We start from the raw sequence: 13052 nt of genomic DNA, 5'->3' as shown, positions 1-13052 counted from the left end.
CTAATCTTATCAAATGGAGCTTTCCTAAGTTTCATAATAATATTATAAATAATAGCCGATGCACCTTTCTGACGTGGATTAAGGTTAGTTATAGTATCTAAAATGTATGTAGGAGGAAGCATTGGAAAGGAAGGAAGTATAGTACTTAGGAAATTTCTAACTTGTAGATATCTAAAAAAATGTATTTTTGATAAATTATATTTATTAGATAATTGTTCAAAAGACCTAAGGGAACCATCTAAAAATAAATCCAAAAACCGTGAAATGCCCTTAGTCTTCCAAATTTGAAAAGCACGATCCGTAAAAGAGGGAGGAAAAAATATGTTACCTAAAATAGGAATCGCTAGCCCAAATTGGTTAAGATCAAAAAATTTTCTGAATTGAAACCAAATACGTAAGGTATATTTAACTATCGGGTTAGACACCTGTTTAAGGCGTTTCAAATCAAAAGGAAGAGAGGAACCTAAAATAGAGCCAAGTGTATAGCCCTGAACAGATTGTAATTCCAATGCTACCCATTTAGGAATGGATAGTATATCCTGGTCAAGTAACCAAAATTTCATATGTCGAATATTAATTGCCCAATAATAAAATCTAAAGTTAGGTAATGCTAAGCCTACATCTCTCCTAGCTTTCCGTAAATGTATTTTACCCAGTCTCGGGTTTTTATTTTGCCAAATAAATGAAGAAATTTTGGAGTCAACACTGATGTCTACTATAAGCCTACTGACTCTCACAGCTATCTGAACTATTCCTCTTCTCACCCTGTCTCTTGCAAAAATGCCATCCCCTTCTCGCAATTTCTCTGTCTCCACCGCATCTGCTCTCAGGATGAGGCTTTTCATTCCAGGATGAGGGAGATGCCCTCCTTTTTTAAAGAAACGGGCTTCCCTTCCTCCACCATCAACTCTGCTCTCAAACGCATCTCCCCCATTTCACGCACATCTGCTCTCACTTCATCCTCCCTCCACCCCACTAGGAATAGGGTTCCCCTGGTCCTCACCTACCACCTCACCAGCCTCTGGGTCCAACATATTATTCTCCGTAACTTCCGCCACCTCCAACGGGATCCCACCACTAAGCACATCTTTCCCTACCCCCCTCTCTCTGCTTTCTGCAGGGATCACTCCCTACGCGACTCCCTTGTCCATTTGTCCCCCCCCATCCCTCCCCACTGATGTCCCTCCTGGCACTTATCCTTGTAAGCAGAACAAGTGCTACACATGCCCTTACACTTCCTTACCACCATTCAGGGCCCCAGACAGTCCTTCCAGGTGAGGCGACACTTCACCTGTGAGTCGGCTGGGGTGATATACTGCATCTGGTGCTCCCGATGTGGCCTTCTATATATTGGCGAGACCCGACGCAGACTGGGAGATGGCTTTGCTGAACACCTACGCTCTGTCCGCCAGAGAAAGCAGGATCTCCCAGTGGCCACACATTTTAATTCCACATCCCATTCCCATTCTGACATGTCTATCCACGGCCTCCTCTACAGTAAAGATGAAGCCAGACTCAGGTTGGAGGAACAACACCTTATATTCCGTCTGGGTAGCCTCCAACCTGATGGCATGAACATTGACTTCTCTAACTTCTGCTAATGCCCCACCTCCCCCTCGTACCCCATCCGTTATTTATTTTTATACACACATTCTTTCTCTCACTATCCTTTTTCTCCCTCTGTCCCTCTGACTATACCCCTTGCCCATCCTCTGGGTTCCCCCCCCCCACCCTTGTCTTTCTCCCTGGGCCTCCTGTCCCATGATCCTCTCATCTCCTTTGCCTATCACCTGTCCAGCTCTCGGCTCCATCCCTCCCCCTCCTGTCTTCTCCTATCATTTTGGATCTCCCCCTCCCCCTCCCACTTTCAAATCTCTTACTAGCTCTTCCTTCAGTTAGTCCTGACGAAGGGTCTCAGCCTGAAATGTCGACTGTACCTCTTCCTAGAGATGCTGCCTGGCCTGCTGCGTTCGCCAGCAACTTTGATGTGTTATGCCAGTATTCCTTCTTCCTACTTCTGGCAAATGAAAAGGATCTAATAATTGATGGAAACTAAACTTCAGTCCTCCTGTACATTTGCCAAAATGTGTCCACAGGCAGTTGACCTCGTGGACAAAATCAGGCTTGGCCATGTGCTTCATCTGCAGATATCCTTGCATGAAGCCTGGGACCAGGGAGATTTGGAGCAATGGAGAGTGCTGATACAGACTTGCTCTTCCATGGAATTACCTGAGAGAGCAGACACCTAAAAAAAAAAAAAGAAATTGTTTCATTGTTTCTTTCCATTCTTATAAAGCTCTATCCATGAGACTTTTTTGGAAGAATATTTAATTTCAAACAATTGTCATTTGTTGGAGGCTACAGGAAGACTTCTTTCCAGATCAACTTGAAAATGCTAACACATACAACATTGCCTTCATATCTGTTCTATAAATTTATCCATGTTATTTAAAAATGGACACCAAAATATTTACCAATGAGACCAATTTTGGTATTTAGAGGATTTTACTGATCTTTGGTATTAATCATAAAGTCAGTCTGCTGCTTTGGGAAGCAGTAAAAAAGCCTCTGTGCAAGTGTTTTGTAGTATAAGAGGAAGAAAATCTTGCTACAATTGTGGGTTTATTGGGTTCTGTAGCGGCTAGAAGTATGGTAATAGGACCACAGATTATACTTGTATACTGCTTTGGTCATGCCACACTGGAGTACTGAATTCAGTTTTGATCGCCTTACTTAAAATATATGTTTAGCAACAGAATGAAAAGATATGTGATTGCTTATTGGAAAGGGGGCTTTTTATGAAGGGATCTTGAACAGGCAGTGTGTTATTTTGGGAGAGATGTATAAAATTGTAGAATCAATGACAAGGTAGGTATTCTCTATTCATTTCCCTGGCTAAGACTTGTGTGAGAATGCAGAATTTATGATTAGGGAAATGACCCCATTATTAACCAAAATAAGAATTTGTTCACATATACAGTACTTGTAAATCCTAAGATTTCTCCCCCGGATGGGTTATAGATGACTGTATTCTAGGCTGTGGTCAGTAAATTCTGAGACAGTTAAAGGAATTGAGAGATAATGGTTACAGAGTGAAAAAATAAGATTGATGTATGTTGCAACACACACAAGATGCTGGAGGAACTCAGCAGGCCAGGCAGCATCTATGGAAAAAAGTACAGTCGACGTTTTGGGCCAAAACCCTTAGGGGCAGGACTGGAGAAAAAAAAGCTGAGGAGTAGATTTAAAAGGTGAGGGAGGGGAGAGAGAAACACCAGGTAATACATAAAACCTGGAGGGTGAGGAATGAAGTAAAGAGCTGAGAAGTTGATTTGTGAAAGAGACATAAGGCTATGGAAGAAAGAAAGGGTGGGGGGGGAGGAGGATCAGCTAGAGGCGATGGACAGGCAAGGAGATAAAGCGAGGGAGGGGAAAGGGGATGGGAAATGATGAAGGAGGGGGGTGTTGGAGGGCATTACCGGACGTTTGAGAGATTGATGTTCATGCTATCAGGTTGGAAGCTACCCAAATGGAATATAAGATATTGTTCCTCCAACCTAAGTGTGGCCTCATCATGACAGTGGAGGAAGCCATGTTTGGACATATCGGGATGGGAAGTGGATTAAAAATGGGTGGACACTGGGAGATCCTGCTTGTTTTGGTGGATGGAGCATAGATGCTCGGTGAAGCGGTCTCCCAATCTGTGTTGGATCTCGCTGATTTACAAGAGGCCACACCGAGAGCACCGAACACAGTAAATGACCGCAACAGACTCACAGGTGAAGTGTCGCCTCACCTGGAAGGACTGTTTAGGGCCCTGAATGGTAGTGAGGGAGGAGGTGTAGGGGCAGGTGTAGCACTTGTTCTGCTTGCAGGGATAACTGCCTGGAGGGAGATCAGTGGAGAGGGACAAATGGACAAGGGAGTTGCATAGAGAGCGATCCCTGGGAAAGCAGAATTGACGGGGAGGGAAAGATGTGCTTGGTTGTGGGATCTCATTAGAGGTGGCAGGTGTTTCAGAGAATTAAGTGCTTGATGCGGAGACTGGTGGGGTGGTAGGTAAGGGCAAGAGGAACCCTATCCCTGGTAGGGTGGTGAGAGAACGGGGTAAGAGCAGACATGCGTGAAATGGAAGAGATGCAGTTGAGGGCAGTGTTGATGATGGAGGAAGGGAAACCACTTTCTTTGAAAAAGGAGGACATCTCCTTTGTTCTAGAATGAAAAGCCTCAACCTGAGAACAGATGCAGTGGATCTGGAGGAATTGAGAGAAGGGGATGGCGTTTTTACAAATAGCTGTGTGGTGTAGTCCAGGTAGCTGTGAGAGTCCGTGAGCTTGTAATAGTATATCAGTGGATAAGCTGTCTCCGGAGATAGAGACAGTGAGATCCGGAAAGGGAACGGAGGTGTCTGAAATGGACCAGGTGAATTTGAGGGCAGGGGTGCTGGAAGCAGCACCAATGCAGTTGCCAATATAGTGTAGGAATAGAATGAGCTGTGTGACATGCTTCACTTTTTTCTTATGATTATAAGACCCATTGTCCTATTATCTATCCTCGATGTGGCTATAGAGTGGCAACATTAATATGTATTCAACACTCTTTTACACCCATTGCAAATAAAAGTAAGAGAAGTATGGGATCTTGGATGAGAATGGGAGGGAGGTCAATATAACAGAAGTATGATCAGCCCGGTAAGATATGATGATGTTTTCTTCACTCATTCAGAATGCCATTCTTTAGCATGAAAGATCAAGTACTTGTCTTCAGTATTAAAGACTGGCCTAAACTATGCTCATGTACCCCTACATACTTGCTCCTTTGTTAATATTAATTGATGTCCTCATTGAAAAGCACTGGGCAGTAACATCAATTGGTATTGTGGCAAAACAGATTTCCAAAAATATTTATTTGGGTATTTTTTTCATTTAGTGTCAGACAGACTTTATGAAATCAAGCTGGTTGCATTTAACAAACAAGATGATGGATATGCAGCTGTATGGAAAGGAAAAACAGAGAAGCCACCTGTTCTAACATTGGGTAAGAACCACAAAAAGGGTGCAATGGTAATCATTTAAAATGTATGATAAAGAGAAATGCTGAAGTGTGTACAGCATAGAAAGCACACACCTAACTAGAGCACAAAAGCATTTGATTTTCTCATTGCATGAAAGATATATTTAGTGAAGCATTTTTTCTTGGACAGTGTGTGCTTTTTATATTTTGGTCAAATTGTGTAATTATTAGCTTCTTTTCAACAATTTATACAATGTTGAAGCTGAAGGCCAGATGTGAAAGAATAAAATACATCTCAAGCTATTTCTTTAGATTCTCCTGTGCTTCTGCCACCTCCAACCCAACTTTGGGCAGAACCTAATGGCTCCAGAGCAATCTGGTTACGTTGGAACAGACCACCATTCACTACAGTCCAGATTGCAAACTATACTGTACGTTGCAATCCTTGGGGGCTGAAGAATGCTTCTCTTGTGACTTACTTTACCAGGTAAGCTTGAGTAGAATGCTTTTTAATGAATGTAATCAATTTCAGTAAAATTTGCATATCATATGAGCATGTAATATTCATTTGAACTGTATACATGCCCAGATAAAACCCATGAAAAGCTAATTATGGATTAAAATTTTAGGATTAAACATACTAGTACTTTTTACATAGCTTGATTATTTCAGAATGATCATTTTAAAAATAAGAAAAATCCATTTTGAAACTAATTTTATCAAGAATATTGGACAGGGTATTGTCCCCTTAATTGTTGTTGAAGATTCCTTTAGTGATTTGGAGCCTGTGTTTGTGTTCACCAAAGTTGACTGCACAATATAGCCAGTTCTGTGTGGCTTGGCAGTCTTGTGCATTGGAGAAGCTGATGTTCCATTGGACAATTATACTGAAGAATGAGATAGGTGGCTAATCTGGGAAAACTTTACACTTGTTTATCTGTGATATAGCTGGATAATATCTTCATTTTGTCATATGTTAATTCTGTATGTATATGCCAGATAAAATTATAGAAATGTACAGGACTGAAACAGCCCCTTTCAGCCCATCTCATCCATACCTATCAAGATGCCTGCTTTTGTTAATGACCACTTGTCCATGTTAGGCTCATATCTGTCAAGCCTTTCCTAAGAAAAGGCTACTTGTTTTTTTTCCAAACGTAGTAATTGTATCTGGTCCTATCACCACCTCTTGCAGTTCATTCTAAAGAGTCACCAACCTCTGTCTGAAAAATATACCCCTCAAATCTCCTTTCATTTTTTCCTCTCACCTTAATCGTATGCCCTTAAGTTGCAGACTTAATTGTTCTACAAAAAAGGTTATCTATCATATCTATGCCTTTCATAATTTTATAAACTTCTACAAGGTAACCACTTAGCCTCCTACATTCCAATGAGAATAACCCCCATCTATTTATTCTCTCTTTATAAATACAGCATTCCATTTCAGGCAATGTTTTGTTGAATCTCTTCTGTACTCTCCCTATTATTACCACATCCCTCCTGTACTGTGACAATCAGAACTCTACGTAACACTGCTAATGCAGTCTAATGAATGTTTTGTGCAACACCCCAACTTTTCTACTCCCTCAGCCTGTGAAGGCAAGCATACCAAATGCCTTTTTCAATACACTTTTCACCTATGAAACTGCTTTCAGGGGTCTAAGCACTTGCAACCTAAGGTCCTTCTGTATATCAACAGTGCTATTTACTCCATGTCCTACTAGAATTTGACCTCCCTGAATACATTATCTCACTCTTGTCTAGATTAAATTCCATCCAACTTTCAAGCTGATCTTTGAGCCGCTGCATCCTTGCAATCTATGACTCCCCAAGTTTTCATTCTACTTACAAACTTACTAATTATACCCCCAATCATTTATATATGTTACAAGCAACAACAACCCCAGCACTGATCCCTGTGATACATTCTGATTCCCATTTCGATATGTCCATCCATGGTCTCCTCCACTGTTGTGACAAGGCCACACTTAGGTTGGAGGAACAACACCGTATATTTCGTTTGGGTAGCCTCCAACATGATGGCATGAACATCGATTTCTCAAACTTCCAGTGATGCCTCCCCCACCTTCACCATTTCCTATCCCCTTTTCCCTTTCTCATGTTATCTCCCAGCCCGCCCATTGGCCTCCCTCTGGTGATCCTCCCCCCCCCCGCCCTTTTTCATTCTTCCATGACCTTTTGCCTCTTTCACCAATCAATTTCCCAGCTCTTTGCTTCATCCCTCCCCCTCCCAGTTTCACCATCACCTGATGTTTTTCTCTCCCCTCCCCCAATCTTTCAAATCTACTCTTCAGCTTTTTTCTCCAGTCCTGCCGAAGGGTTTCAGCCCGAAACGTCGACTGTACTTTTTCCATAAATGCTGCCTGGCCTGCTGAGTTCCTCCAGCATTTTGTGTTTGTTGCTTGGATTTCCAGCATCAGCCAATTTTCTCTTGTTTGTTTCCTGTGAAATACCCTTGTTTCAGATCTTCAGTCAAGAACACAAGTCCAGCCATTACCACCCTCTGTCTCCCATCATCCAGTGAATTGTAAATCACTTTCTTCCAATATCCTTTGACCTTCTGGACCAGACTATCATGCAGGTCCTTGTTTTGATAACCTTTTCTTTGTTAGTTTCTGTCATCTAAGAACTGCTTACAGTTCTGGGGCAAATATGTAGTTGGTGGCAATTCATAGTTGTTGATGTTTACCCCTGGGATGATCCTTTCCCATGCTCTCGAGGAGCAGGAAAAATTTGGGATAGGACAAATTGCACAGTGTGGAAAATTGCAGTCTAATGCTGAATACATCCTGTTTGGTGTGTGTGTTAGTCACTATAATTTTTGTTAATTAATTTATTTTTATCACTTTAAAAGAAAGTAGATTGGTAAACAGTGCAGTCGTCTGCAATTTTCACTGCTACTGAATAGAATAGGGAGTTTTGTTTACTGGTGTTCAGCTACTTCTCTCTGCTCAGCTCTCCTGCCGACTTACATTTTCAACAATCAATATTGAAACCCTGCTTCATTGGTATACACATTTCTGAAGTTTTTGCCCTTATTGATCTCCTTGCATCATGATTGTTTGGCACCACAGTTCATGAAGATCATTTGGAAGTGGAATCTTTAAAACCATCACTCCCAGTATCAATTGGGATAGCAATTTAGCTGATCAGACTCTTTCCTGCTACTTTTAAAATCCTGTTGTTGAACACTGCCATTTTGGTAGCTCCAGTTTCATCCTCGTTTGGCTAACATGGCTGTCTGTTCTGTTGGTTTTGGTACTCTGATCAATACTGACAAAATTTAAGCTGGGGCTGTTTTTCAGCATAAACTTGAGAAAATCTGCAGATGCTGGAAATCCAAACACACACAAAATGCTGGAGGAACTTGTCAGGTCATGCAGCGTCTATGGAAAAGAGTTAATGGTTGATGTTTTGGAATGAGTCCCGATGAAGGATCTCGGCCTGAAACATTGACTGTTTACTCTTTTCCATAGATGCTGCCTGGCCTTCTGAGTTCCTCCAGCATTTTGTGTGCATTGCTTGCTTTTCAGCATATTGGCAAAATTGGTTTGTTCATATGACACAAAATTATATTACAGATGGGCAATGAATGTGATTTTTGCTATTATGCATGGGTAGTTTTCTCAAAGACTGTATTATTGATCATATGTTTAAATATTACCCTTGTTTTACTCAGGAGCGGGATGGTCACCAGTGCTCAACATTTTTAAAAACTCACTATGTCTATTGCAATTGTATGATGAGATCTTTAGTTACTTATTTCTTACTTATTGTCATAACAAATAAGGCTTTTGAAAGTGAAGCATCAAAGCAGTTTGGATAATTATGGTATTATTAAGTCCCTACTTGCATCTTATATCTAAAATAGTTTCACATTTCAACAAACTCCTGATTTTTAGCACTGGTAAATTAAAACTTTTGTTGTTACCATTGAAACTTACTAGGATGTGTTACTATCACTTTTCAATGTTAGATTTCCAAATTGTTAACAATGAAGATTAAAACTCTTGTAGTAAGACTGCCAGCAGACCACCGGAATATCCAGGATTGCTACAATTCTATAAACATAGTGCCCTAGGTATTTTGATTTCCTGAGCATGATAAATGGGGTTTATCCTGCAGGGAAGAATATGCAAGTCAGTCTGAAATTGTTAAATTGTTTTGTCATTGATAGAAGTCTATGTGATAATAAAAAGTAAAAAATATTGTAAATTTAGAAGCAAACACATGATACTGGGAGGATATTTCAGATCAGTCAAGATCTAGAAAATTTTAAAAAAACATACATGATCCTGGATATCTAACTTGGCTATTTTGTCTTGTTTAAGCAACAAGTTATTTTTGACACCACCAACACCCCTCCCACCACAGTAAAACCATTTATATAGCGGATCCAAAAAACAAGTGTTGCTTAGTTTATCAGAAAAGGATTCAGTGGTTTAAGAACTTGGCAATATGTCTAATGTTGCAGTCAATACATCCAAATTAGTGATTCACATCTTAGAGCAGAGGTTCCCAACTTGGAGTCCACTGACCCCTTGGTTAACTGTAGGGGTCCATGGCATAAAAAAGGCTGGGAGCCTCTGCCGTAGAGTCTTTGAGCCCTGTGGAAGTGTGGGTCAAAGACTGGAGGAGCCTGGCAAATATTCTGAAGTGTCTATGAGGCCTTAATAATGAGAGAAATGTTTTGAAATGTCACAAAATAAGACATTAAAAGCACAGCTGATATGCCAGCTACTCTTGTAGTAAGACTGCCAGCAGACCACTGGAATATCCAGGATTGCTACAATTCTATAAAGATACTGCCCTATGTATTAAGTATTTATGGAGAGTGTGTGTATTTTACTGAGAATGAAGAAATGGGGTTTTCATTCACAAAGATGGTGAACCACTATGTATACATTAGTGATATTCAAGATACTGTTACCTGTAGGTAAATTGATGATTTCAACAAAAGTTTTACAAGATTGGATGAGACGGGTAATTTATGCTGCTAGTGTTGGAGATGCCTTGTACTCCTCTGTGGTAAACCAGGAGCAAATCAGTTAATTAATACTAGTTTCTACACCTTAGGCATGCCATTAGATGTATAATGTCATGGACCTTTTTTAAATTAAGCAGATTTATTGTCAAGTATATAAATTACTGGTTGCTTATGCATCTATGTATTACTGCATCTGTGAAAGTAAGCACTTAAATATGTAAAAAGCTCAAGTGAATGTAAAAGCAATGCATTGACACTCAATCTAACGTTATGCTTACATCCAAGTCATACTTAACATGTTATAATCAACATGAATACTTATTCATTTTTTGGACTGTTCCAGCACTGTAGAAGAGATTATTATTACTAGCCTGAAGCCATACACTAGGTATGAATTTGCGGTCCAGTCTAATGGGTATGGTGTTGATGGACCTTTCAGTGGCGTTGTAGAGGGATCAACTCTGTCTGACAGTGAGTACATTTTATTCTTATAATGTTCATTAAAAATTATTTCATGATCAGGTTTAGTGGTCAAACATTTGGAACGTTCACATTACCTGTGATGATTCTCTAGGGTTCACTGTTCCAACATCAGCAGAGAGTTTTGGACAAACTTTAATCTACAGATGCTCTTCATTTCTAAATAGTTAAGAACAGTTGAACACAGTCATAGGATAAAATGGCGATAGCTTGTAGTTCTCTAATAAGCATGCAGAGTCATTTACAAGTCAAATTTAAAGTAATTGAATAATTAAAGTGGGGTACTTACAGCTGTAGACAAAACTTCAGAAAATATTCGGAGAGTCTTAAAAGAGGAGATTTCCTTTGGATTGCATGAAGTCTCAAGATATCAGGTTAAATATGCTCACAATGCAGCCTGCTAATTATTACCTAATGCTCTCCCTGATGTGACTGTGTATTCCTCCATGTTATACTTATTTTGGGCAAAGGACTGAGGATAATGATGAGAGTGGATTGATGATGACTTTACTACCATTGCTGGCTATTAGGACATATCTGCATAGAGTGGATATGGAAGGGATATTGTCAATGGTGGGGGAGTCTAGGGCCAGAAGGCACAGCCTCCGAGTAAGTAGAAGGACATAAACATAAAATAATCTGCAGGTGCTGGGGTCAAAGCAGCACTGACAACACACTGGAGGAACTCAGCAGGTCGGGCAGCAAGCGTGGAAAAGATCGGTTGACGTTCCGGCCCGAAACATCGACCGATCTTTTCCACGGATGTTGCCCGACCTGCTGAGTTCCTCCAGCGTGTTGTGAAGTAGAAGGACATGCCTTTAGAACACAGGTGAGGAGGAATTTGTTTAGTCAGAAGGTGGTGAGTCTGTTGACGTAATTACTGCAAACAGCTGTGGAAGCCAGATCATTGGGTATATTTAAAGCACAGGTTGATAGGTTCTTCATTAATAAGGGCGTCAAAGGTTATGGAGAGAAGGCAGGAGAATGGGTTTGAGAGGGAATATAAATCAGCCGTGATCGAATGGAAGAGCAGACTTAATGGGCTGATTGGCCTTATTCTGCTCCTGTGTCTAGTGGTGTTATCTGCTAGACTAGACCTGCATTGTTTAATGAAAGTGAGAGAATGATCTTCTTGGCCTTATCCTTATCCATAATGGCTGTGACAATATTTATAGGAGCAATTTTTCTGCAGGCTAAGAAAATGATGTTCAAACTTCACACTTTGGAATCCCTTTGCTATACCATCATGTTGAATGGGATGGATTGACAATAGGTCAAAGCTAGGCACCATTCACGCTGTGGGGAAAAACAGCCGCAGAATTGTGTTTCAGCACATCTGAAACCTATGGGCTAGTATTTCCTTGCTCTAAGATCGCCTTCAAACCAGGAGATTTGATGAGGGCCATAGAGAACTGTCAGGGCGACAGTTCATTCATTAATTCATTCGTTATGTGCCGTGTTGTATGACATGGGCGATCATGGCCTATGACCATGATTGTTGGCAAATTTTTCTACAGAAGTGGTTTGCCTTTGCCTTCTGGGCAGTGTCTTTACAAGATGTGCTCTTCAAAGAGATTCTCTGCCTATCATCAGTGGTCGCATAACCAGGACTTGTGATATGCACCAGCTGCACATACAACCATCCATCACCTGATCCAGTGACTTCACGTGATCCTGATCGGTGGGGGGGGGGTGGTTGTTGAGCTACACCTTGCCCAAGGGTGATCTGCAGGCTAGCAGAGGGAAAGAGCACCTTGCACACCCTTTGGTAGAGGCTACAATTAAGTATATCAAATAATGTGATGCCAACATGAAGAAGGTATAGATTAGGACCATACATTTGCTAAAAAGAGGAGGCTGAAAGTTGTAGAGTGACATGACTAACTAACACCATCAAATGGGATAAGAGTTTTGAGCGCCTCTCAAGTTTAGTTCTGAATAGTGCTAGAAAACTGCTGATTGGAGAAGGAGACTCCATTACGTATTTGCTTCTTGACTATGATGGAAACCAGCATACACATAGAACTATACAGCACAGAAACAGACTGGGCCAAACAGCCTCTTAAACAGCACTATTGTATCTGCTCCTACCTTTATCCCTGGCAGCCCTTTCCATGCACACACTGTTCTCTGTGTAAAAAATAAATAAATCCCAAGCATCTTCTTTAAACTTTCACACTCTCACCTTAAATGCATGCCCTCTAGTAGTTGGAATTTCAACTTTTTGAAAAGGATGCTGACTGTGTTCTCTGTGCCTCTCATAATCTTATAAACATTTATCAGGCCTCCTGTCAGACTCCAGAGGTTCAGAGCAAACTGCTCCAATTTTGTCCAACCTCAGACATTCCACCTCTCCTGGAAGTTCCAGGAGTCTCCCGCATATTAATAGTGGCTCCCTGATGCCCGCAAGTTACATACAATATCACGGAAATCAATTTTTTTGAGTGAGAGAGAGAGAGAGAGAGACAGAGAAAGCAAGAGAAAGCGCGAGAGCGACCACAAGAGAGTGAGTGCGCGAGAGAGCGAGAGCGCGCGAGAGTGAAAGCAAGTG

At 41.0% G+C, this 13052-nt stretch overlaps 1 protein-coding gene across 1 annotated transcript in view; it reads left to right on the top strand.

The window, feature by feature from the left end:
- igdcc4 (immunoglobulin superfamily, DCC subclass, member 4) overlaps nucleotides 1-13052 on the top strand; it is a 178954-nt gene that overhangs the window by 135174 nt on the left and 30728 nt on the right. Inside the window, exons 12-14 of the mRNA XM_072278159.1 lie at nucleotides 4930-5037; nucleotides 5326-5500; nucleotides 10365-10492. Coding sequence (XP_072134260.1) covers nucleotides 4930-5037; nucleotides 5326-5500; nucleotides 10365-10492 — 411 coding nt within the window. The remainder of the gene's footprint in view (nucleotides 1-4929; nucleotides 5038-5325; nucleotides 5501-10364; nucleotides 10493-13052) is intronic.

The sequence above is a fragment of the Mobula birostris genome, chromosome 14 (genome assembly GCF_030028105.1).
Source record: "Mobula birostris isolate sMobBir1 chromosome 14, sMobBir1.hap1, whole genome shotgun sequence".
Taxonomy (NCBI): Eukaryota; Metazoa; Chordata; class Chondrichthyes; order Myliobatiformes; family Myliobatidae; genus Mobula; species Mobula birostris.
This window is presented reverse-complemented; position numbering and strand designations above follow the sequence as displayed.